This window comes from Betta splendens, chromosome 11 (genome assembly GCF_900634795.4).
Source record: "Betta splendens chromosome 11, fBetSpl5.4, whole genome shotgun sequence".
Lineage (NCBI taxonomy): Eukaryota > Metazoa > Chordata > Actinopteri > Anabantiformes > Osphronemidae > Betta > Betta splendens.
This window is the reverse complement of record NC_040891.2, coordinates 14,973,815-14,999,843: the sequence shown is the minus strand read 5'-3', so window position 1 is coordinate 14,999,843 and position 26,029 is coordinate 14,973,815. Positions and strand designations below refer to the sequence as shown.

The window sequence follows — 26,029 nt, the reverse complement described above, 5'->3', positions numbered from 1 at the left end:
GAAAGGATGAAACGAAGAGCGCGACTTTAAAGAAGAACTTGACTGTGCACATAGTTCCCATGACCTCGTCTGCTGATAAATCTTCAGCACCGGCTCCAACGTCAGCGGTTGACCCGTCGACTCCCGCTGAAGGCAACGTGTCGTGCTTTTAGCTTCAACTCACACGAGTTCATGTTTAAGATCAAACGCCTCATTTCCATCATCTAATGATCCATGAACAAAACACATGACTGAAGACGAGCCAGTGGAGCTCTGCTCCATCACAGAACCGCCCACGACCCTTAAGGAAGCTTGTTACGGAGCTACAACGTGAGTGGGTCACAACTAATCAGCTGCTATGGATCCCAGAGGTTCGGAGGTGATCAGGGATGAAGGCTGTTCTCACAAACTGGGGCAGAACCAGACGGACCAGCTTCACCACATCGCTGCTAAATACATGACTGACGCTTTCATTACAAAGTGGTGTTGCTGTCAAAACATGTATTTTGGCCTGAGACCAATGTCATTATTTTACATAATAGCTGAACTTTGTTGATCCCACATTAGGGAAATGAACCTCTGCATCTAACTCACCCCGGGAGCAGTGGGCAGCAGCCGGGCAGCGCCCTGGGAGCTGGCGTGAAGTGCCTTGCTCAAGGACAGAAGGTGCCAGAATCTGGGACCTTCTGCTTCCAATGCTCCACCGACATTATAGCAATTTTCTGCTCAAAACTGAGGTCTGACACTTAATTTTTCTAATTCGTGCCACTTGAACTTAACTGAAAGGAAAACAGACATTTGCAGGCTTCAGGGTCTTTAAAGATGTCAACACAAAACCTGGGAGTTATTCTGAGGTGACTGTTGCTGAATTGGCTGCTTCTGAGCTCAGTTCCACTGACATCATCATTTTGGACCGTTTTTTTCTTGATCCATTTCAGTATGTCAGTGAATTTACCTTTATTCCTGTTTGTAGGTCAACCTTTAGTTCATGTTGTCAGAGGCTCTGCCTCATTTGGCGTAAAGAATGTTTGCAGCTAATGTTTTATTCCTTCCACTGTGAGAACATGTTTAAAAATGCTTGGGCTTCCAATAAGCGGTTTCCACTGATCCTGCAGCCGTCACTGGGTCAGAGGTCAAGTCCTGTAGAGAACATCGCTCCATCACAGCGCTGACACAGACAGATGTTCACCTACGGGACATTCAGCAGCTCCACTTATGGTGAAGGAGCCTCGCATCGACTCGCAGCAGGTTCCGCATAATGAGGTGACCCAGAACAAGACTGTGACACAATCAAACCTCAATCTGTCAACAATGACCCAGACAAAAAGAGAAACATCTCCGCCTGCAACGCAACCTTCTTCTCAACTTCACTGCATGTCATCATAAAAGAAGTCCCTTGAGAGAACGCCAAGCTGTAGCGCCCCCTTGTGGCCAGTTCTGATGATGGGGGAACGTTAACTGTGTCAACACGAGCGTTTTCATTCATTCATTTTAATATGCATTTGAACCGTGGTGATCTGAGGAAGGCTCAGTGTCGGGCGCCTGCTGTCGGACCCCATGGGGTCAGACTGGCTTCACCGCAGGTGAACCAATGGGAGAATGAGAAGCCGTGTGAAGGAATATGAGCAGCACCACGACTGTTTACGGTGTCACTCATGAACATGATTAGGAGGCTTTATTTTAGAGTCAGTGTTTGAACATTCTTGCTCATCAGATGTAAGAAAAGTTTCCACGGAACACTTAAAAATCTAAAAGAATTTTACTTCCCACCATCAAAAAAAATGGAATTTTAATGACATGAGAAACTCTGTCACAGCCACAACCTGCACGTCGTCTGTGGAATGCAAAAATATGAACATTCATACATCATCTACACAAGAGACACACAAAGAAATGTAGGTTCAAAGGACCGTTTGTCAAGTGATGGTGTCACAGCTAGAATTAAATGACTTCAAGCCACTTGTGGAGGGAATGAGCCGTCAGTTATCACGCGGTCTATGTAGTGAAAGCTCTTCTGGACAGTACGTCTCACCCTGGTCGCCTGACGAGGGCGCCTCCATGGACGCCCGTTTCCTTCCAGCGCTCAGGCTTTAAGACGTCAACACTGTTCCTCAACAACAAACAGTTCACAGTCAGGACCGTGAACAGTAAAACACAAAACAACAAAAGCCCATTCACCATCAACAGGTGGAACCTGTTTCAAAACCCATAAAAAATAAACGAGAGATTACAAACCCGACCAAAATAATCCACATACTTCAACCGTTTGACCCTTCGTCTCTGCTATTTCGCTTCTCACTCATACTCAGCAATCAGCACCATCATGCCCACTCCGAACAGCAGGGCCAGGATCTCCATCAGAGACTGTCTGAAACTGGAGCGTCCGGCCAGCAGCTCGGGCAGCACCGTCACCGTGGCGATGTAAACGAAGCCGCCCGCTGTGAACGGCAGGATCCAGGCGGTCGCCGCGGCGCCCACGCCCTCGGCCAACAGGGAGCAAGCTGTGCCGGCGAGCGCTCCCAGGGCCGTCAGCAGCTGGAGACACATGGCCTGATGGGAAAAGGATTAGCCCGAAGCTGCTTTACGGTCACACACACGGTTTGTTATTCTGCTGCGGTAGGTTCTTATTAAGCTTAAATAAAACTACCTTTCTTTTGGTGCAGCCAGACTGGACCAGGATGGCAAAGTCTCCGATCTCGTGCGGGACCTCGTGCAGCAGGATGGTGAGAGTGGTGACGGCTCCCACTGCTGGACCAACCAGGAAAGAGGCTCCGATCGCCAGCCCATCGGTAAAATTATGGGTGAAGTCTGCAGCAAGGTTCAAGTAGCCTGAAACCTTTATGTCTGCGTCAGAGGAGAAATGAGTCACTTAACAGTTAGTGACGACCAGCACCTTGTCTCTCTTTTTGAGTTGCATCTGTGACGTTACTAAGCTGCAGCTCACTAAGTGACCAGCTGATGGCGCTGACTGACCTCATCTGCTTCTCTTTACCTGAGCTCTTTTTCTCCTGCTTCTTTGGTGCCTTTGCATCTTTGACTCCTTTTTTCTCCTTCTTCTTCTCCTTTTCATCTTCTCCATCACTATCTTTTTCCTTGGCAGCAGCTGAAAATGTAGCACAGTGTTAATATTTTAAGATTATAAGATTTATTGATGGAAAACTAATATTTCTTAATTCTCTCTCATACCGTGTGAGTGGGAATGTCCGTGGCTGTGACCTCCCTTTAGGTGACGCACAAATTTCTCTACAACCAGGAAGGCAATGATCCCACCGAGAACCCACAGACCCACCGACATCATGTGATCATGTGCTGCCCCTGTGGTGAGAGGGCAGATGAAATTGTGGCTGGATTTACAAATTTAAGGTGATCAGTTTCACAGTAGATTCTTGCATTTCTAGGGAAAGCAGTTACTGCGTACCGTGAGAGTGACCGTGAGAGTGACCGTGGTCGTGCGACTCTTCACTGGCATGCGAGTGCCTGTGATCTCCATCTCCATGATGAGAGTGAGGCTCTGCAGAATCCAAGTGATGCAAAGGAAAACAGAAGTTAAACCCAAACAGATAATATGACTAATTGTGCTAATGTTCTCTGAAAGTGATTAGAGAACAGGAGCAGAGGGAGAAACTGATGGTTGTGCTGCCTACCCAGAGCATGAGGTATGAGGTGCAGGAAGGCATCACCCAGCAGGCCACCAGAGGCAAAGCTGAGCAGCACTTTGAGCAGGTTCTGGTGCTGGTCGCTGTTTGATTGAACTGGGATCAAGAACAGGATGAGGAAGGGAGCTGCACTGATCAGCAGGGTGGCTCCGACCGCCTGCAGACAAAGAGGGAACGAGGTTTACTGTCGTCTTCCTCAGAGAGCTCATCAAGAAAGAAACAAAGGAGCAGGAATCACAGAACACAATGATCCGAGCAGGGACGGCATCGGCTAAACACGTCCGAAGAGCATCAGGCTATAATAATGGACATGGAAAGTCTGGTCCTAAGACGTTTGTGGAAGGAAAGAGTAAAAGTCAAAGATTTTTACTGGACCTAGAGGCTGGTTGTTAGTGAAAGCACAGACAAGCAAAGAAGGTTCAAAGCAGTAACATGTAAAGCAAGGCTGCACAACAGGCTGGTGAGTTTATGAGGCTAATAAAAGACGCCTGGCATGTGCAGTCAAACAACAAGCAACATCTGGGTACCAATGGCAACTGTGCTAACAAAGATACGCTCTGTTAGTGAGTCGCCTCAGTTTCCTCCACTACTCGAATTCATCAGGTCTCATTGCACCAGTAGTAGATCACAACTAACTACAGGCAGTATTTAATAAAATATTTCAACAGCTGAAGAATTTATTACTAAGGAATTCTGGTAACAGAATAGTTGAGTATAAATTTATATGATGTAATCAAAATGTTATTGTTACCAGACCTGCGTCCAAAGCTCCAACATGTCCCTCTTCTCTCCAACCGCCTCCCTCTTCACCCTCTCTTCTCCATGCGAGTGTCTGTGTCCACTCTCCTGGTGCACAATTTCCTCATGACCATGATCATGGGAATGAGCGTGCCCGTGGTCGTGAGCGTGCCCGTGGTCGTGAGCGTGCCCGTGGTCGTGAGCGTGCCCGTGGTCGTGAGCGTGCCCGTGTCCGTGGTCGTGAGCGTGCCCGTGGTCGTGTCCGTGCCCGTGGTCGTGTCCGTGCCCGTGGTCGTGAGCGTGCCCGTGAGCGTGCCCGTGGTCCTCCTCCTCAGAAGGGAGGTTGGCTTCAGCACTCCACTTGCTTGCCCCGTGGAACATCTTCACCTGAGGGCCGTGGGAGTGCCCGTGGTGGTCATCATGTCCATGGTGATGGTGTCCATGGCCGTGGTCGCCATGCGAGTGGCTGTGAGCGCTGGCTGAATGGGAGGCGAACAGGAGTGCAGCAGACGCGGCCAGTGTCAGTGCCAGCAGACGTACGCAGCCCATATTATCCACTGTGAGAGAGAGTAAACACTGTAGTGGTGAAAGAGGCACAGTTAGTTATTGATAATGACTCATGTCCAGTGATTGATTACAGCAGTGACATTCAAAATGAGTTTTTAGAGCTTTGCAGCAGAGGTTTGTCTGCATTGTTGAACAGGTTGTAGGTCCCACATAAAGCAGTGTGTTCTTTGTCTGATGACTGGCCTTTATTACAGTGGTACCACTACAGATCAGGGGTAGACGCCTGTGAACAGCTACAGTCCTGCTTGTTTTCCCGGTAGCCCTGCACTTACATTTCATTTCCTTCCTGGTTAAACACACTGCTCCAGTAACAGAAGCTCTGGGTCCAGGGTTGAGCTTCCCCTGCTAGTTGCGATACTATCTGACCCAGACTGTTGTTTAGCATTGAGAGTCAGCAAACTGTGCTACGCTAGCCCTACGTTGGCTGACATGCCTTGAATCACATACGCAGTAACGATACTGCATTTATTGCAGTAACAGCTTAGGTGCTGATCTGTTAAAACGCTGTAACTGTCTCAACGAGCTGACTCATGCATCACCCAGTCTGCTGTAGCTTTCTCCTGTGTTTGTTTGTTTTCTAGCAGCCTCACGCTTCTAATCCAGGCGTTAAGACGATCATGGCTCGCCTGTAAAAGCACTGTAAGCTCGCAACACACAGTTCAAACCGGTCATCAAACAACGGCCGGACAACTGCCCCTGAGCCGTGAAGCCGTCCCGTTAGCCGGCTAGCTTAGCTAGCTAAACACGCTAGAAGCAACATGCTAACAAGTTGCTGCAGCGGAGGCAACTCGGCAAACTGTGAGACACAATGAAAACAAACGGCTCGCTCTCACCAGCCTGTGTCTGTATCACTGCCTGTCGGGCCGCTGGTGAACGGCGTGTCCTGCGTGCACCACGAATAGTGAACCCGGAGGACGTAGTGCGTTGATGCTGATGTTACTTTTGCATCTAAGACGTGGCATTCACTATACTAACTGTGAAATCTCGCGGGAACACGTTCCAATCCCAGAGTTTCCCCGTCTGGTTTCCGTTTTAATCTATTTAGACGTAAAAAATATGTGATTGGTTCAAAAGAGAGTGATGATAATTTTATACATTGTTCTTAAAAAGCCTCCACTCGTGTACATATGTCCTGCGATAGTTTATGTGCAACACAACGAAGAAGACACAGGACGGATTATGAGCGCTCAAAAGAAATATCGCGAGATAACTGTAACATTTTAGTTCCATGCGGGTTTTTAAGTGAGCGGAGGAGCGTCTCTTTCTCTGTCTGACTTCCAGATCTGTGGTAAAGAGCGGGGAGTTCGTTAAGACAGTCTTAACTAAAGCTCAGTCATGTGATATGATAAATTTGATTGTTTCTGTAGTCATGACACTGATCACGGGCATCTTTCCTTATGCCCATATAAGGCTGCTTTCTCACACCTCCCACAGTCTGCGCGCGGGTTGTTTATCAGCTGACTGGAGCTTTCGAGGACTGGTTCTGCTTAGAATATGATGGGAACGTTGTACGTGTTCCTGCTCCTCTGTCACTTTGCGTTCGCAGGTAAAGCCACACTGTAACCTCAGTGTCAGTGTCGTTGCTGAACGTTTTGTGGCCATTATCAGCGTTTTCGTGCTTTTCTGTGCCTTCGTTTTGTGTTTCGCTTTCACTTTTTAATTGACACTGAACTAACAATAAACTTTAATGCATTCATTTAACATAACCATAAAAAAACACAATTTTACTGCTTATACTCCTCTGCATTGACTTTACAGTGTAACCTGAGAAATTGGGTAGATATTAGTTTTTGTGGGCGTTTGTTTTGAAGAAACATGTCGAGACAAGTCGATGTTACTAAACGATGCACCACAAGTCATGGAGGTAAAGAGACGGGTTAACCCTTTAGTGGGCTTTAAGGCAGTGTTCATGGAAATGTATTAACATCTGCTATATTTGTATAGAATTTAATGACACTGGTTCTCACATAACCATTAAAGCCATAAAGGTTTTTTATTTACAAACTTTTGATAGAGAGCGTTCCTTATTTGAACTTTTTTAAAATTATTTTCCCCTTGAGGGCAATTAAATTGTCTCAGTGTAATTTAGGTTAAAAACCCTTGTTCTACAGTGAAGCACTCCCTAATATACGTCCTGACTGCGACGTCCGGAGTCCCGAACTTCCCTGAATTTGCGGCGGCTGCGATGGTCGACGGCATTCAGGTGGGTCACTGTGACAGCGAACTGAAGACGGCTGAACCCAAACTGGACTGGATGAAAAAGTTAGTGGAGGATGAACCACACCACCTGCAGTGGTACGTTCGCAAGTGTTCTGGAAACCAGCAGGTCTTCAGAGCCATCATGGACAGTTTGAAGCAACTGTTAAACCAGACTGAAGGTGAACGGGCTGTGTTTGTGTGCGTCTGTCCACTTATTGTGTGAGATCTCAAATTTGGAACAAATGTCCACATCGTCATCTAATTCCCCCCCCCCCCCCCCCCCCCCCCCCGTCTGTCAGGTCACCACGTCTTACAGAGGATGAACGGCTGCGACTGGGACAACGAGACCGGAGTCGTCACCGGTTTTAACCAGTACGGTTTTGATGGAGAGGACTTCATAGCGTTGGACCTGAAGACTCTGACCTGGACGGCTCCAAAACCTCAGGCTGTGTTCACCAAGCTGAGATGGGACGCGGAAAAAGCTCGATTAGAATATAATAAACAATACTACATCCACAAATGTCCCGACTGGCTGAAGAAGTATGTCGACTATGGGAAGAGTTTTCTGCTGAGGACAGGTAGAAAACAGAATATGGAGAATATGGTTGAAATGAATTAATCAACTCACATTCTTAGATTTAAATGAATCTATTCATTTGTTTTCTCCTCCAGTTCTTCCCTCAGTGTCTCTGCTCCAGAAGTCTCCCTCGTCTCCAATCAGCTGCTTCGCTACAGGTTTCTACCCAAACAGAGCCGACATGTTCTGGAGGAGAGATGGAGAACAGACCCATGAGGACGTGGACCATGGAGAGATCCTCCCCAACCCTGATGGAACCTTCCAGATGAGGGTCCACCTGGACCTTTCATCAGTCACAGCTCAGGACTGGAGCAGATATGAATGTGTGTTTCAACTGTCTGGAATGAAGGACGACGTCATCACCAAACTGGACCGAGCTGAGATCAGAACCAATGAAGGTGAGACCGAGACCAGCAGCGCTGGTAGATTTTAAAGTTGTGGAACATTCTCACTGCTTTAGAACCAACCACCACAACATTCCAATAATGTGAGTGTTGGGTTTTGTCCAGTTCCTCGCTCTGCGTTTCCTGCTGTTCTGGTCGCAGGAGTTCTTGCAGCTCTGCTCCTCGTAGTCAGCATCACTGCCTTCATCCTCTGGAGGAGCAGATACAGTGGTGAGGACCGAGCTTCCTGCTACGACTGGTCAATCTGTGGTCAGGCTTTTGAGCCAGAGCTCAGGTTTATTTTCTAATCATAATTTTTAACATGTCACCTGTATTTCAGGGTTCCAGCTCGCTAATTGTAAGTGTTGCAATTCTAATTAATTTCTAACAGACTTCATTATTTGAAGTAATATTATGAAGAAAACATTTACTACGTTTATTTTAACAGGAACATGAAGACTAGTGGACACTCAACTGACTGAGGAGTCAACAAAAACTCAATATTTGAAGCAAAACCATCAAATAAGCTGAAGCCAAAATGAAGAACTAGGTTTTTATATCCAGTGATGAACAGCTCCAGACACGTCTCCTTGTTGATATTAATTATTTTTTCTCTTTAAATAGAAATTTCCCGTCTTAAAGGTAAAACTTAATAAAAGCTGGACAAGCTGCAGGAGCTTATTTCTGTGTGCTAAGGTTGGACTACAGGCTGCTCCAGCTCATCCTGTCTCCGGCTCCATCATTCTGACTGTAACTTCACCGTGGCTCCACTGATTCCACGCAGACCTGACGGGTCCTCAGCGTTCTCCATCTTCCCACCTCCAGATTCATCCCTCTCCTCCTGACAGTTCCTTCTCTGTACAGTAGCTATTTTTGGCTCCTCGTGACCCTGAACCCACATCAACGCTCCCTATCACTGCTGCTGGTAATTAACTCCACTTGATCAAACAGTTGGTCCTGATCACATTTTGACCTCTTACATTAATAGTTTTTAATATTGACATTGAGTTACAATAAATGAGACTCAGTGCTGAGCTCCACCCGCATGAATGAGCCAGGACCATAAACAACTGCTGTAAAACACTCCCCTGATCAGAAGCTCTGACAACAGCTTCTCTACATATGGTGCACCCGCTTCGGATGTTATCACGGCATTCAATGGCCATTATCAGTGGTTGTCAGCTTATACTTATGGGCCATAATGGCCATTGAATGCCGTGATAACGTCCGAAGCGGGTGCACTATAACTACTCCTGTCCTTTCATCGTCCGTTCTGGAATCCTGGGAAACTTAACCTCCTCCTCTCCTCTTCCCAACTTTCCTCAGCTCATTGTCCCTTTTTCTCCTCTCGCAGCATCAGTCTAGTATTTTTCTTTTTAGGTCATTCTTCTCTACAGAAAACGTAATCTTCCACTTGTTGGACTTGATCAGTTCCTTATTTCACCATCTCAGCCTCATACTTTCTGTTCCTCCTTTTTGTTTCAACAAACGTTGACCTATTTTTGTCTTTATCAGTTCCACTAAAGACATTAATGTTAGGAATTATTAATCATAGTTTAATAGCAAAGGTTTTACTTCCTTGAGGCTCAATTTTCCTGACATCTCTTCCAAATTCACCTAAAATTTGCTTCCTTATGAACCATTCAAACATTTTCCCTTTAACTGTGCAGTGTAATTATTAAGTCTTTCCATAACAGATCACAGCTTCTCCACACGAATCATGTTACCACCTCTCTGTTCACCTCAACCTTCTTTATATAATCCTCTAACGGACAATTGGATCTAATGTCTTTCTTCCTAAATCCACTCTGAAATTCTGTCATCAGGTTTCCTTTTTCTACTTTACACACCAACCCTTCATTTAAATTCTTCCCATTAAGTGACACACATTTGGTCAGAGTTGTTGGTTCATATAGTGGCTTCATGCATCAATCAGTCCTAATCATCTCACTGACCCCATGTCACCATGTTGTATCATTCTGTAACATATATACAATCGTTTCCTTGTGCATCTTCATCTGCTTTTAGCCCAGATTGTTTCATTTTTAATTTATTTAGACATAGGAAAATATGTGGGATCATTTGCAATTCATTTATTATTAAAATAAAACATATAGTTTGTCATCACTTTGAGCTGTAAGTGAAGCTTTCATCACCAGTTGGGTCTTTTTTTAATGGAGGCGTGTGGTTTATCTGAGGTAGTTTTTTCCTTAGACGTCAACAGAAGTTACTCTGAAACTTTATAGAAAAGTTGGGTTAAATGAAAATGAAATCATAATGAAGCAACTTACCATAACAGCCCATGATGTAAAAGTGCCAACATGCCCATGAAAAGGAAGGGTCAGACATAAATATAATAATATAAATAAATTAAATAAATAATAATATAAACATAATATAATTTATTCATCCCACTAATGTTTTTTCATTGGAGCTGAGTATGGGGCGTAACTCAAGCACCTGCTTCCTGCAGCAGGTGTGTGGACGCTGTCAATACGCTGCACGCCCAGTTCAGCATCATGAGTCATAGGTCATCATAGGACTCATGAGGTGTATATAAGCTGAAGTAGAAGCATCTGTGCAGGAAACCAGGGAATTCAGCTGTCATGATGGAGGATGGAACCATCATACGGTAAGTGATTACTGATGAGGGTCCCACTTTCTAGACCTGTACTATATGCAAACATCTGTACAGCCATATGTGACCTGCTGTCTAACATTATACAGATGTTTGGTGATAAATAACCTTAAGAGGTTTCCTCTTACATATTCTTATTTGATATGAGCCTAAATAGTATTTACTGATGCCACTGGGTAAGAAACAGTAAACAGTGATCACTGCCCCAGTTCAACAGACTTCTCAGGAGGCGTTTAGGGGCACAGGCTCTGCTTACAGCATGATTCAGGCAGCAGGTCTTGGCTGCTGCACCTGGTTTTATGTAACAGCGTTGCTACTGTACATCTCCTTTTATTCCTACTGTCCAGTTTAACAGTCCAATGCTTTCATCCACAAGGTTGTGGGATGACTCTGGAGAGGTGCGTCCTACTGAGGATGAGCAAACACCGTGGAAAGTGTTGAAAGTGCTGAAGGATGTGGTCGTGTGCGTTGTGGCCGTTCTTGTGTTTGGATTAGCGACGTGCAGCAAGGTCAGGACCAAACAGCCACACAACAGTTCATGTTGTATTTTACACTTCACCTGTTAATATATAACAGTGCATAGATAATGTAGGATGAGGAACGTTGTTTCCTTTCACTGCGCACTGACAGTATATAGTTGGAATGACAATAAAAGCCTACATGACTTGAATGTAAATATAAACTCTATCACACAAATGAGGACTGATGTGACTGTGCTGTTGTTTTGACTTCAGCTAAAACGACGGGTCTGTGATGTTTTAATGTGATGTACTCACACCTTCAGTTTCTGTATATACTGTTATTTTTTTGGGGCTGAGGATCCGGGGATGTGAGTTAGATTTAATTACTCCAGGTTCGTTATTTGTTGAGGGTTACGGGTCCAGAATGGAGAAAAATCAGTCATGGAAACAAAGTGAGACAGAAGCTGGGCCTCAGGTTACAGCAGAAGGCTTCTCCTGCTTTCCTGTTATGTGACACAGCTGTGATGATGTTGTCTGAATGAAGCCTTTCTACCATTAGTACATTTGTGCTTTTCAGGCCTCGTTCCTGCTCCTCATCACTTTGGCCAACGAGGGCACAAAGACCATCTTATCCGACCACAAACCTGTGGCTCTGCTGTGCATCGGCTGCTCGCTCGTTGCCTCCAGCGTCCTTCTCCTGTTGAAAAGCGTGTGGAAGGCGTGTCATAAAACATCCAAGCTGCCAAAGTGTTCAACCGCTGCCCTGGTACGTTCAAAAAACGTGTCTTTGTCCCTATTAAGTTCCCTATTTATAATTTTTAAGTAATATATACATAAAAATGGAATTTAATTTTTTTTTAAATAAAAAAAATGCAAATAGGGTCAAACATATACTGTACACAAAAACATCAAATAACCTTTACTTGAAATCTGAAAACGAATAAATGACCAACAGGTTATTATTATTCAGTCTACACATGACTAAAACCTAAACTTTATGGAATTTAATTACATTCAAATTACATGGTATGTATTTCATTAGTAGCATTAAGTATAAGTTATATATACGTTTATAAAAATTCCAATATGATGGAAGTAGACTTCTGGTGACTCAGTGGGTATAATATCGGACTAGAAAGCAGAAGGCTGGTTGCTGGTTCAAGCCCAGTTGATCCCACTCCAAGTCCTGGAGTAAGTCACTTCACAGTAGCTCCGAGTGTGTCCAGTAAAGATCTGATGTGGAGAATGCAATTTCCCCAAGAGGATCAAGAAAGTTTAATGTTTATTGTTTTCTTAGTTATGTAATTTAATGGCATGAGCCTGACCCGACTGACAGACTTCACATTAAATGACACTTCCTACCTGCTATTTATGTGATAAAATTACATGGAAAATTTACATGTAACAAAATTACATAAAGCCATGGTTTTAGGCCTGATTATTTTTTTGAGTGAAGGTCACACACTCATGTCATGGACGTTCTCTGTGGGACCGTTCTTCATGTTGAAGGATCATTTTTCTTTGTCTCCAGGTTCTGTTCTTTGAGTTTGTGGTGTCTGGAGGTGCAGCAGTTCTCACCATCGCTGCGATGCCGCACTTGGACATCGTGAGCAACGTGGCCATACTAAACAGTGTAGCCGTCATCTCCTCGCTCTTCCAGGTGATCGCTCAGTGCAGCGCCAACGCCAGAAACCGCTTCTTGGTGCCCAGCATCTTCGCCTTCCTCCTCATTCTGCTTGGATACGTCCTGTTCCTCACCTTGTACATCACCAAGAACCCTGCGGACACCAGGACAGTTGTGTGGGTGGGACTGGCTGTTGGCGGCTCCTTCTTTGTGTCTTTCAACTGGTGGGAAGGCTACTTCCAGCTCATCAGCAAAAGCAGCGGTTCCGTCTTCTTCAAGAACCTGTGCCAAGACTTGACCACGTGCCAGAACGTCCTGCACATCCTCTCCAGCGTGCTCAGGATCCTGGTGACTGCCTGTGTGCTTGGAGCCTACGTTCCTCTGTCCAAAATGGACTGGTTCGTCCTCAAGTCCATCTCGCGCTTCGAGACCAAGGTCATCGTCATCACAGTTGGGGTCCAGCTGATCTCGTCGGCGCTCTGCCACTGGTTTGGACTGGCAGCCTGCAAGATGCACGCCCTGCGGCGATGCTTCATCCTGCCTCTGTACCTGGCCTCGCTCGCTGTTCTGGCTCTGTTTGTGATCCCTGTCGTTGTTTACTATGAGCAGTACATAAAAGGTCCAAATACCACTACAGTCATCGACTTCGGCGGCTACTGTGATGCAGTTGTAAATAACAGAAACCAAAGTGTGACCGGCAGCGTGTTTCCTCAACTGGTTCTGGATGTTACACAAACCCTGTGCTTCCTGGGCATCACGAAGGTCTCTGACATTGGCATCCTAACAGGTAATAAGCTAGAGCGTTGTAACAAACGTAAGCTTTCAACTACATCGTTTTGTGTAAGATTAAGAACACCCAGTAACTCACTGAACACAGGTGCTAAAAGTAAGACCAGTCCAGACATACTGCAGTTCTCCAAGAGTTGTTTCTATGTGCTGTTCCTGTTCCTCTGCCCTCAGGGTCATCAGCGTCCTTGTGGCTCGGTCTCGTACTGGCCACCATCCATCTGTGGCAGCTCAACGTGAGTCGGATCCAGAGAACCCAAGACCTGTTCATCCGGAGGCTGTATGAAGGAGCCTTCATTGAGCAGTCGCTGCTCCTCAACACCCGGTTTGACATCCAGACCACAGGCAGGAAGAAGAGGTTAGCATGTGTGGTGCATGTTGGGGAGCTTCATTTGTTCTCAACTTCTGTTTGACGTGAAAGCAATGGTCAAAATTTCAAATCTTTCCTTGTGAAGAAATCGACCAATTGAAACGGTGATGGTGTATCTGTGTGCGACCATGTGGCACGAGACCTACGATGAGATGATGAAAATCATTATCTCCATGTTCAGGTGAGTTAAACCAGGATACGTCTTTTCATTCAGCTGAGGAAATGCTGCTGTAGCTTCACGGTCGCTGTCTGTGATCACGTAGGTTGGACAAGTACAGACCAAAGGCAGATCCAAAGTTCAATGATTTCACCTTTGAAGCTCATATCTACTTCGATGACGCATTTGAACACATTGGAAGGAGCGAAGACGTTCAGCTCAACAAATACGCAAAAAACCTGGTGGAAATCATCACAGCAGTTTATCGGTAACATTCACAGCTCAACTTCAGGGTCCAAAAAGTGAACACAGACAAATAACGTCCACTAATGGCTCTCTCTTTCTACTCAACCATCAGGACCTTCACAAACATGAACGGTACGCTGTTCAGAAGAAACGAGCCGATCCCCGATCAGAAGATCCTGATGACGCCGTACGGAGGCCGTCTGATCATCACCATGCCGTATGGGAACAACATCGTAATCCACTTCAAGAACAAAGACCTCATCCGTCACAAGAAGAGATGGTCTCAGGTAACATCAGTAGAACTTAGCTCTGATCAGAGGTCACATGGGAACAACTACATCAGGGTCCAGGGAACATTTGGAGGAGCATGAGTGTGAGTCCTTGCTTTGTCTCCTTCAGGTCATGTACCTTTATTACCTTCTGGGCTTTAAACTCATGACCAAATTTTACGAACGCTGGCAGAAAGGAGAGACCGAGGTCGACATCAGACCCCACATCAAGGTGAGATCACTCAGAACTGGACCATGATAGAAAGTGAGAGAATAAAGGAATACATGAAACCAAAGCAGAGCTTCTGTTGCTTCAGAAAGACAAGCAGAACACCTACATCCTGGCTTTAGATGGAGACACAGACTTCCAGCCGTCGTCTGTTATGCTCCTCATCGACCGTCTCAGAATGTACCCACGTGTTGGGGCAGCATGCGGCCGGATCCACCCCACTGGATCAGGTACCACACAAACACAGGCTCACTGAGAGCACGCAGAGAGATGCAGACAACCCTGAGCTCCGGTCTCGTCTCAGGTCCTACAGTGTGGTTCCAGAAGTTTGAGTACGCCGTGAGTCACTGGCTGCAGAAGACGGCGGAGCACGTGCTCGGCTGTGTGCTCTGCAGCCCCGGATGCTTCAGTCTGTTCAGAGCAGCAGCTCTGATGGACGACAACGTGATGAAAACATACGCCACCAAATCCACAGAGGCCAGCCACTTTATCCAGTACGACCAAGGTAACGCTGAGGCCCGGTGATGGCCTGAGGCTTCACCTCCCATCTCCTCACTGGTACCAACACTCTGGGTTCCCTGCAGGAGAAGACCGCTGGCTCTGCACGCTGCTGCTGAAGCGGGGCTGGAGAGTGGAGTACAACGCTGCCTCGGACGCCTACACCAACGCACCTGAGGACTTCAAGGAGCTCTTCAACCAAGTGAGTGCTGCTGCTGAAAGGCTTAGTGGGTTTTGTTGGTGGGACCTGTAACTGAATCGTCATCTTCAGCGGCGGCGATGGGGACCTTCTACGTTGGGCAACATCGTGGATCTGCTGGGTGACACCAACTCCATTTCCAGGAGGAACACGTCCGTGTCCAAACTCTACATGTTGTACCAACTCTTTAACATCCTCTCATCAATCCTGTCGCCTGCCACCATCTGCCTCTTGATTGCAGGTTGGCATCTGTCTTTTTGTCTCATTATTCTAAGACATGAGCGACAACTAAACCTTAAACATGTTTCTCTGTTGTGACCTCCAGGAAGTCTGAACTTCATCTTTTCACTTAATTCTATTGGTGCCCTGGTCCTTGCTGTGATTCCTCCTGCTATTTACTTGGGTCTCTGCTTTAAGCTCCAGGCAAACACTCAGATCCTCATTGCAGGAATACTGAGTGTCATGTACGCGTTCCTCATGTTGGTGGTGACGTTGTCCATCATCGGTACGTTTTGTTCCAGAAGCTTTAACTCTTCTGAAGCTACTTTACACTGCTTGACGTTTGTGTCTATCCTCCACCAGGTTCGATGGTGGAGCAGCAAACCATCCTGACTCCTGCCAGCATGTTTGTCATTGTGATAGCAGTGATCTACGTAGTCACTGCTTTACTGCATCCCCAAGAATTCCGTCTGCTGTTCTACGGTGTGCTCTACATCGTCTGCATCCCCAGCGCCTACCTCATTCTCATCATCTACTCCATGGTCAACATGAACAACGTGTCCTGGGGAACCAGAGAGACAAATCCTACCGCTGGGGCTGAGAGACCTGCAGCCAAGGCTCAGCTGACAACAGCAGAGAAAGGTGGAGCTCAGGTCTAAGCGCTGTTTATCCAAGACCAGACCTGTCTGTTTTGGCTGATCTGAGGTTGGGTTTTATTCTTGCAGCTAAAAACACCCTGCAAAAGTTTGTTTCATGCATGAGATGTAAAACCTGCAACCAGAGGGAAGATACCACCATGATCCTAGAGCCTGGCCAACATGAACTTGAGCCCCAAAACACTATTGTAGAGGACGTACGAGTCCCAGACGAAGAGGAGACGTAAGTTGTGAGGGTGAAACATTGGCAGTAAAGTAATGTGCCACATGTTAACACTCAGACTTTTACTTATATTTCAGGCCAAATAATGACGTCAGCTCAAGTCAACGTGAGTAAAGAATAAAGAACTTTTATTATAAAAACATGTACAATGAATTGAATCTTTTCTTGTTTTTCCAGGTTGGGTCAAGGAACTTCAGGACCTGTTCAAGAACCATATGTGTTTGAAGAAGGACACACTTGAAAAGGTTAACTGTTGTATTGACTGACTCTGAATACCGTTCTAACAAACCAGAATGCAGAATCTTACTTCTCTTTTGACTGTTATTGTTGCCAAATTCAAACACTTTTTGAGAAACACAACATTTGATCCATTTCTGAGCATTTTACTACAATGTTTACAATGTTTAACAGTTCAGTGTCTCTGTCCCTGAAGGCGGAGCAGGCTTTCTTCAAAGACCTTCAGGAGAAATACCTGAAACCTCTGGACAATGACAAAGAGAAACAGACCCAGATGCTCAGTGACCTGAGAGATCTGAGGAACAAGGTACTGGACCCGACACAGACAGGAACAGGTCGTATTCTAACAGGAAACCGCCGTAAGGAACCGGTGTCTTCTCCTGTCACACAGGTCACCTTCGTCTTCTTCATGATAAACGCTCTGTGGCTGGTGGCGACTTTAACCCTCCAGATTAAGAGTGACATCTTCTCCATCAGGATCCCAAAGATCAGCACCAACCTCAGTTATACAGGAGAGGAGGTTCTGGTGGAACCCATCAGCTTCATGTTCCTTCTGGGATTTGCTGCTTCTATTTTGGTGCAGTTCTTGGCCATGATTCATCACAGGTGACCACTTCAGTCCCACAGCTCGACTTCCTCTGCTGCTCCGTCATCACCATAATTAACTAACTGACCTCGTCTGTCCAGAGTTTACACCCTCATCCATTTCGTAGCCTTTCTGGACACTGAACCCACAGAACCTGTGACTGGAGGACATCTGCCTGAAAACAAGGTTTGTACCTGAACAACTAACTCACTAATGATGTCACAGATATTTATTATTACAACAATAATTTTTATTTCTACAGCCACTAGCATCAGTGTAACAAATACTACTGTCTACTATTACTGCTACTGCGAAAGCAGTAGCTTTTGTACCAGATGACACTAGATCCATTAATGGTATCTGTTTGTTTTATGCAGTAATAATAATAATAAACTCAGTTAAAATTGTAAAAGCTATTGTGGAATCCATTATTCAAGACACATTCATTGCTGTTCTTTCAGGTAGAAACCTGACTTTGCATCGATGTTCTCTGCTCGTCTCTTCCCACACTGACACATTCTCCATCACTTTGTCCAACATCACGTCAGGAGGAGATCTGTGAAGACGAGCAGCGAGGAAACGTTATATTTATTTACCATCTTTAAACACAAAACAAAAACAAATATAAGGAATCAGCTGATGTAAGCAGCACGTTGTCTAAGACAGGTTAAAATCAAGGTTTAAACCGAGTCTCACATGAACAGACTTTTAGATTCTATAAATGAGGAGCATTAATGTTTTATGTATTTATTGACTTTGTGATGTTACTGTAAAACCTCAGCGTTTACTGCTTCTGTGTTCGATGCCTGAATTGTTACGAAGAGCAGCAGCACCGTGTAAACTGGGACTGTTCCTTCAGTTTTTTGTTGTTTAGTTTGTTGTTTAGTGTTTGAGTCTGAAGAGACGTGGTCACTGCAGCATCAGAGGCGTCATCATCCAGTGCAGAGGTACATGGGTTCAATCTGCGCTGATGAGAATATGAGGTTTTGTTTAACCTCCCACAAGCTCCTTAACGGGTGAGTAGTTATAACTAGACGTTGACAGACTCATCAAACTAAGTTTGATGATAATATTATCAAACTAAGTCAAACTAAGTTTGATGAAAATAATAAGAGTTTGTCATGTTTATAAGCCCTGTTTGTCTTGAACTCAGCTTCCGTTGGCTCAGCTCCTTTTCTCTGTAGTTCCTCTGATCCACCACCAGGTGTCGTCACACTTTACCAGAACCTGTTTTTTCCTCAGCACTTAGCTGAGAAGTCTGGTGAGGTTTTTATGAAACCTTTGGACTGAGCTTCAGTTCTGTCCTTCTCAACCAGTTTAGATTTTCTGCTTGTTCTCTTATTTTAACTCAGTCTTTGTTTATGGACTCAAAGCAGCGTCCTGGTTTCTGCATCAGCATCTCTGGCACCTTTTACATGTCATGTATTTAATTTATTTTTTGTTTAATTTTGTTTTAATGTGTAAGTTTGTACTTTTTTTAATGTGTTGTGTTTACTTTGCTTGATTGTGTGCAATATTCAATAATCTTCTCATGACCCTGTACACTGCTCACTTTGCTCAGTGTAGTGTTGTACTGTGCCATCTGGTCTGATACTGTGTTTCAACCCTGTACAGTATGTGCTGTTGTGGGACAATTTTTTGCACTGCGGGACAATTAAAGGCTTTCTTATTCTTATTCTTATGTGTGTATTATTATATTCAAGTTATGGTTCTATAACAAAATAAACATAAAACATTTTTATTATTATTATTTCTCTGTAAAATTAAACTTTTATATCCTTAACAATACAATCGGAAAAAGCTGCAGAGCTTATTTATTTGTGTGATTTATTTGATGGCTGATGTTCAGAGGGGTTGGGGATCTTTTATCCAGGAGACTGAACCAGAACAATCGTCAGCACCAGGAGTGGTGCGTCGACTACTGCAGGGCCTTCCAGCAAAACGCTAAATCAGACTGGAGGTACGGCTGCGTGGCAGGAGATGCTTTAGCCTTTAGCCTGGTCGCTCCGGGTCTGTTAATCCTGCAGGTGTTCACATCCTGCAGAGAATCACTAGCTGTGGAATGATCCCTGGGAAGACTTCATGTCTTGGCTGTACTCAGACTGAGCTGCCAGCTACAGAGAACTGTGGGCCAGGTCCAAGGTGTCTGCGGTACAATATGACACATCCCTCTCCAACATGTGCCCTCGATGGCTGAAGACCTTTTTAAGCTATGGGAACAGTTCTGTCCAAAGAAAAGTATGTCATAAGTGTCAGGTTTTGTTTTTGTTTCCAGTATTATGTTGAAAGGTCTGAGTTTTATCCATGTTGTCATGTTCTTGTTCCGGTCTTTTATTTTGATGGACTTCCTGTTTCTCCCAGATCACAGCTGTTTCCTGTCACTCCCGGTTCACCATGCACACCTGTCAGTAATTTAGCTAATCACTCTTCTGTATTTAACCACCAGTATTTACCATAACCAGTTGCCAGATCGTCGTTAGTCGTTAGTGAATCCACGACTTCACGTTCCAGCATTTCGCTCATTCAGCCCACCCGTTTCCGACCTGTTTCCGTGTCCCTGAATGCCGCTTCTCGTCTGATCCTGACCGGTACTGTAGACCTGTTGTCTCTGTTGCTAAACTCTGCCTGTTACTGGAGCTGCCTTAGTCTGTCGATTCAAACCTGGAAATCTGAGTCCTCTGGTTTTGACCCACGACCGCTATTGGAACCGATCACGCCTGTCCCTCCTGTACTTCAATCCGTTTGTTTATCCGTGCATGACCTGGACTGTCTGTGACTATGAAAACTGTATAAAACACTTGAACTTTACCATCTGTCTGCCGTCTCAGCACTGTGCATTTGGGTCCTCCCTCTGCCGTTCCCTGACAATAGGACATTTAATAACAAAACAAAATGATAACTAATAATGATGATGATGTTCTCCTCCAGTTCCTCCCTCAGTGTCTCTGCTCCAGGATTTTTATACGGCGGCTATGATGAAGAATATCTTATTTCATTGGACCCAAAGAATTTGATATGGATTCCTCTGAAACCAGAAGCTGTTGTCATTAAGCAGATCATGGATAAATACATAGGTTTTATAAAAAAGACAGAGTATCACATCAACCATATTTACCCTGAGTTGCTCAAGACGAATTTAAATGAAACGTGTGTGTGTGTGTGTGTGTGTGTGTGTGTGTGTGTGTGTGTGTGTGTGTGTGTGTGTGTGTGTGTGTGTGTGTGTGTGTGTGTGTGTGTGTGTGTGTGTGTGTGTGTGTGTGTGTGTGTGTGTGTGTGTGTGTGTGTGTGTGTGTGTGTGTGTGTGTGTGCCAATCACTAACATGGACACAGGGAGTCCATGCATACAAATGTCAATGATAATAACAGAATAAGAACAGGCCTCATCCATATGCAGCAGGGACACATATAAAAGAAGAATTGCACAGTCTAATTAAATGCAATATTTATAAATATCAATATCACAATACCAGGAACACAGCTCTATTAGATGTAATGATGGTCAACGTGTTGTTCCTAAAGTTTGAACAATGCTTAACACTTGTTAAACACACGTTAAAGATGTTTGGCACCAAATTAGAGTTTTAATATTTTAAGGCAAAATACATGATCAGAGACTCGCTGTGGATTAACCTGTCCACTAATAAACCTTCTGTATTTCTAATTTCACCCACACAGGTCCTCCCTCAGTGTCTCTGCTCCAGAAGTCCCCCTCGTCTCCAATCAGCTGCTTCGCTACAGGTTTCTACCCAAACAGAGCCGACATGTTCTGGAGGAGAGATGGAGAACAGACCCATGAGGACGTGGACCATGGAGAGATCCTCCCCAACCCTGATGGAACCTTCCAGATGAGGGTCCACCTGGACCTTTCATCAGTCACAGCTCAGGACTGGAGCAGATATGAATGTGTGTTTCAACTGTCTGGAATGAAGGACGACGTCATCATTAGACTGGACCGAGCTGTGATCAGAACCAATGAAGGTGAGACTGAGGTCAGGCGTGTTGTTTTCTTCATTTCATGGACATGGGTCACAGCTCCAGTGGCTTTATGTATTTATTATGAAGACATTTGTGTTTATGTAGAAAACTTGCCTTAGTTCATACTTTAATATTAAACTAAAAGGACGATTTCCATTTTTGTTTTTATTTTATAATTCTCATCCTCCTCATCTGATCTTACTTCAAGTCTCATAAATGTAGGTGTGAGTAACCAGACCCAGAGTTCTGGCCTCCTTCTTCTATCTGTTTGTCCCGCTTGCGCAGGGTCCGCTCTTCAGCAAAGATTTCTCCATTTGGTCCTGTCGAGGACATCTTCTGGTGATGCGCCGACGATCTTTAGGTCTTCCTTAATACGGTCCATCCAATGCTTCTTGGGTCTTCCTCTTGGCCGACGCCCAGTAGGTTCAATGCGCATTGCTGTTCTTGCGAACGGAGTCTTCATCACTGTGGTACAGGCGGGCCAGCACTCTGCTCCGTAGAGGGCGACTGGGCAGACAACGGTCTTGTAGAGCTTCCCTTTGAGGCGGTCTGGCATCCTTTTGTCGCACAGAACGCCGGTGACTTGTCTCCACTTCAGCCAAGCTGCATTTATTCTTGCTCGGACGTCTGCGGTGATGCTCCCGTTGCTGATGACTAAACCCAAGTTTCGGAATTTTTCTGTCTTTTTAAGTTCTTCGTCGCCTACTCTGATGGTTCCTTTAGTTTGGGGGTGTAATGGAAAAATTTTGCCGTTGTGCTGTTTCTTATCCAACACACTCGTCATGTGCTGGTTAGGTGCAATACTGAAAATTCTTACACAAACAACCTATCTCTTGCGCCCTGTCGTACATCAAGTCTAAACATCTGATGCTCCATTTAACTGACTAATAATTTATGATATATGTTTGTCTTTTACACCCGGACTCTGGCTCCATTCTATCTGACTCCCCACCAGACCCAAGGCTGTTAAAGCAAATGCATCTTGTCTTGGAAGCTCGGTGTTCCTTCCTTTGGATAACAAGACATGACGATGCAGAAGTGAGAAAGCAAACATTCTCACTCACAGCGAGATAAGGTGGAACAAACAATTCCATTGCTGCAGAGAGGCATTCCACCAGAGCCAGAGAAAGGGGTTAAAAGGCAGAGACAACTTGAGGATCGTGGGCTCTTTGCATCACACCTTCGCGGTGTGTGCACTAATTTCCCCAGGTGGTTTTTGGTTTGTTGATGTGCACGATCAACATCCAATGCTTTTTATTTGCTTTCCCCATTATTTTTATTTTCTTTATTATTTCAATAAATCGTACAAAAGGACAACTCTCTGCTTCTTTATGGAAAATTTCCACCACAGGGGCCACCTTCCATGTATTCCATTTTTAGGATGTTTAGTCTTAGGCCATATTCATCAAGCCTATTCTTCCAACTTTGGGTGCTGCCTTGGGTCTCATCTCGGTCTTCGCTTGAGAGGAACACGTCGTAAGCGAATAAAAGGGACCACGGGTGCGGCAGTTGTAGGTCGGCTGTGATAGTGTCCATACATAGGATGAAAAGTAAAGGAGAGAGGGCAGACCCCTGGTGCACTCCGACGGTGATGGGGAAGGGTGGTGATAGTCCTGCTGCGCATCTGACAGTGCTGGTGACGTTGTTGTAGAGAAGCTTGATCCATTCCACATACACCTCTGGGACTTCATGGGATCGTAAGGAGTGCCAAATGAGGCTGTGGGGCACCCTGTCTAAGAAGGCCATATGGACCGATTTGTTGTTTTCCCGATGTTTCTCCAATAGTAGGCGAACCACGTGGATGGCGTCTGTTGTACCACTTTCTTTAACAAAGCCGCACTGGTTTGGGGTGATGGTGATGATGGTGCGGATACCGGCGTCGATAACTCTTTCAAATATCTTCATGGCATGGCATAGGAGGCAGATAGGACGGTAGTTTGAGCACTCGGCTACATCACCTTTGTTCTTCCATATTGGTATGGTGATGCTTGTCGTCCAGTCTTCTGGGACTATGCCTGTGGTGGTGATATTGTTGAGCAGGTCTGCCAGAAATTCGGCTCCAGGACGTCCAAGGAGCTTCCAGACCTCTGCTGGTATGTCGTCTGGTCCAGTGGCCTTTCCGTTCTTCATCTTCTTGATCGCACGTTCCACTTCGGCAGCTGTAATTGGTTGTGCGAGGCCGAATACCGGGTCTGCACTCTCGATAGGCGGGTGGGGAAATTCTTGATTGCTGATCCCAGAGAAGTAATCGCTCCAACGACGAGGGATGGTGGGCGGATCTCTGAGGACCTAATGGTTTTCGACCTTGATGCATTTGACCTGACCGATATGTTGTGTTGAGCGATTTCGCGACTTGGCTAGGCGATAGATCTTGTTCGCTCCTTCTGGCGAGTCTAAATCGGCGTATAATTGGTCGTAGTGGGCAGATCTTGCTTTCGCTACTGCTCTCTTCGCTGCCGATTTGCAGGCTTTGTAATGATGGTAGTCCAAGTCTTCGGATGTTTGTTTCCATTTCTTGAAAGCGGTCTTCTTTTCTTTGACGATACTTTGAACTTCTTTGTTCCACCACCAAATTTGCTTCTTAACAAAGCGCTTTGCCGGTTTGATCTCTCCTACCACGTCTTTGGACGTTTTTCGAATATGTTCGGTTACACTGACCCAAATCGAAACAAACAACAAACCCGTTGTTGGTGGTCGCCGGTGTTGCCCGATGTCCAAAAGCATGTCCATGACTAGCAGCCGGTGTTGGGGGGCAACGTTGTCAGATGGAATGACCTTTGTGTTGGTGACCAGGTTCATGTTCCTTCTGTTGGTGAGCCAGTAGTCGATCTGAGTGGACCTGCCTCCACTGGCGTAGGTGATCAGATCGGAGGGTCGTTTCTTGAAGTAGGTGTTTGCGACAGCCAGATTGTGTGCTTTGGCAAAATCTAGGATTTTGCATCCTTCTTTGTTTCGCGTGCCAAATCCCCGTCTGCCGTGGTGATCTTCGTAGCCATCCCGTCTGGCTTCCACGTGACCATTCAGGTCACCTTCAATGACCAATCGTTCTGCAGGCCAAAATGTTCGAATGTGGTCTTCTAGCTGTAGCCTAAACTCTTCTTTGGCCTTGTCCGAGCATCCTACTTGTGGGGCGTAGCAGGAAACCACCCGTAGTCCCACGTCTCCTGAGTCGATTTCGATTGACATGATTCGATCTGAGATCCAATTAACGCTCACTACGCTGTCCTTTAGGCTTGCCGATAAGATGATGCCCACTCCATTTTGGGTCTTCACTTCGCCGTTGTAATAAAGCTTGTACCCTTCTCCAATATCCTTTGCCTTTGCCTTTGCTCCGCTCCACTTCGTTTCCTGGACGCAGGCGATGTTGATGCGTCGATTTCTCAGGGCGGCTGCCAATTCTCGACTCCTTCCTGTCATGGTCCCGATGTTATTGGTACCCAACCGCAGATGGACTCGCTTCTTTAGCCCATTCCGTCCGTGAATGGGGAGCCCTCGCTGACTTCTCACGTCGTTCGGGCGTGGGCGGCGCGTGTCTCCTGGGGGGGATGCCCTAGCATTATCCAAATTTCGATTTTCAATTGCCATAGATACGACGATTTGGTTGGTAAGCTTCGATCGATGTGTCGTACCATCTGACGTCGAAGACCATCACCGTTGGTTGGTTATCCAGAGGCACCGCAGGGAGGTGGTGATGGGTTTCGCCCCCAAGAGAGTTCTGGCCTCCTGTGATCTCTACATGACCTAAAGGTAACGATGCTGTGCTTCGTTCCAGTTCCTCCCTCCAGCCTTGTACGTGCTGTTGTCATTGGAGCCGTGGTTCTGCTGCTGACAGTCGGCATCGCTGGAATCTTCATGTGGAGGAGGAGGAGACAGGTAAAGAACAGGCCTGAGTCACTCTGAGCCTTAAAATCTGTTCATGTCACAGACGAAGGACGTAACGTGGGAACGAGGGCTCGTTCAGAGTCATGATGTCATTCTGTCATTCATTCATCACCTCATCAGTTCATTGCTTTGTCTTCACAGGCTGCTGCTTATTAGAAGAGGACGCCAGCAAAGGTGCTTCCAATGATCTGACCTCCACTTGGAGGAAAGTTTGTTAGCTGTGCTCATTATCGTCATGTGTCATTCCTCTATTTCATGTTCATTTTTATCCAGACCTGTGTGTTGACCTTTAGTCCAAGGCTCCACAAACAACCGTCCTCTGGTGGAGGGAACGGAGCAGACGAGGCTCAGATTCTGTCTGTTCAGCTCTGTGTGGAGCAGCTGTGCTCTGATACTGGGCAGCAGCAAAGTTAATAACCCTGGACCAGTTTGACCAGTAAACTGTGTTAACATTAAACTCTGTTATTAACAAACTGTCTGTTATTGAATAAACTGTTTGTTAATAATAAACTATTTGAATCATACTTGAGTTTTATTAATATATTTTACTGTCTGTTTATTGTTTGGTCAAATGCTTTTTAGATTAATTATCCATTTGATCCAGAACTGATCTGTGCTTGTGTTGAAACTGCAGCAGTTTAAGTTTAAAGCTGCAGTTTTCTGCTCGTCTCACCC

The 26,029-nt window shown here is 45.5% G+C and overlaps 3 protein-coding genes across 8 annotated transcripts; 2 read left to right on the top strand and 1 right to left on the bottom strand.

Annotated features, from left to right (window-relative positions):
* Nucleotides 1-1,638: 1,638 nt before the first annotated feature.
* Nucleotides 1,639-6,067, bottom strand: slc39a7 (solute carrier family 39 member 7). Of its 3 annotated transcripts, none has more exons than XM_041072877.2 (8): nucleotides 5,774-6,067; nucleotides 4,392-4,930; nucleotides 3,624-3,792; nucleotides 3,398-3,490; nucleotides 3,166-3,294; nucleotides 2,972-3,082; nucleotides 2,627-2,823; nucleotides 1,639-2,529 (listed from the first exon to the last, which is right to left on the bottom strand). In XM_041072877.2, exons 2-8 carry the CDS (start codon nucleotides 4,920-4,922, stop codon nucleotides 2,275-2,277), a joined length of 1,485 nt encoding a protein of 494 aa, XP_040928811.1. In that variant the 5' UTR covers nucleotides 4,923-4,930; nucleotides 5,774-6,067; the 3' UTR covers nucleotides 1,639-2,274. The 3 variants fall into 3 exon arrangements, with proteins under 3 accessions (XP_040928811.1, XP_040928810.1, XP_029023640.1); XM_041072876.2 differs by having other exon boundaries at nucleotides 4,392-4,949; nucleotides 5,774-6,065; XM_029167807.3 differs by having other exon boundaries at nucleotides 3,410-3,490; nucleotides 4,392-4,949; nucleotides 5,774-6,061.
* Nucleotides 6,068-6,362: 295 nt separating this feature from the next.
* Nucleotides 6,363-25,878, top strand: LOC114866150 (major histocompatibility complex class I-related gene protein-like). 4 transcript variants are annotated; one of them, XM_041072889.2, is made up of 7 exons: nucleotides 6,363-6,486; nucleotides 7,052-7,318; nucleotides 7,439-7,717; nucleotides 7,812-8,114; nucleotides 25,245-25,345; nucleotides 25,496-25,528; nucleotides 25,628-25,878. In XM_041072889.2, the coding sequence occupies exons 1-6, from the start codon at nucleotides 6,435-6,437 to the stop codon at nucleotides 25,508-25,510; spliced, it is 1,017 nt and encodes a 338-aa protein (XP_040928823.1). In that variant the 5' UTR covers nucleotides 6,363-6,434; the 3' UTR covers nucleotides 25,511-25,528; nucleotides 25,628-25,878. The 4 variants fall into 4 exon arrangements, with proteins under 4 accessions (XP_040928823.1, XP_055368901.1, XP_040928821.1 ...); XM_055512926.1 differs by lacking the exons at nucleotides 25,245-25,345; nucleotides 25,496-25,528; nucleotides 25,628-25,878 and adding exons at nucleotides 8,262-8,330; nucleotides 8,440-8,457; nucleotides 8,548-10,226; XM_041072887.2 differs by lacking the exons at nucleotides 25,245-25,345; nucleotides 25,496-25,528; nucleotides 25,628-25,878 and adding exons at nucleotides 8,226-8,330; nucleotides 8,440-8,457; nucleotides 8,548-10,226.
* Nucleotides 10,694-19,111, top strand: LOC114866017 (chitin synthase chs-2-like). Its single transcript, XM_029167599.3, has 22 exons — nucleotides 10,694-10,731; nucleotides 11,114-11,246; nucleotides 11,776-11,964; nucleotides 12,730-13,609; nucleotides 13,783-13,966; nucleotides 14,064-14,159; nucleotides 14,242-14,403; nucleotides 14,494-14,668; nucleotides 14,781-14,882; nucleotides 14,968-15,109; nucleotides 15,184-15,384; nucleotides 15,464-15,579; nucleotides 15,649-15,817; nucleotides 15,902-16,081; nucleotides 16,159-16,437; nucleotides 16,521-16,674; nucleotides 16,752-16,780; nucleotides 16,852-16,919; nucleotides 17,108-17,218; nucleotides 17,303-17,517; nucleotides 17,599-17,683; nucleotides 17,959-19,111. The coding sequence occupies exons 1-22, from the start codon at nucleotides 10,706-10,708 to the stop codon at nucleotides 17,968-17,970; spliced, it is 3,708 nt and encodes a 1,235-aa protein (XP_029023432.3). The 5' UTR covers nucleotides 10,694-10,705; the 3' UTR covers nucleotides 17,971-19,111.
* Nucleotides 25,879-26,029: the final 151 nt, after the last annotated feature.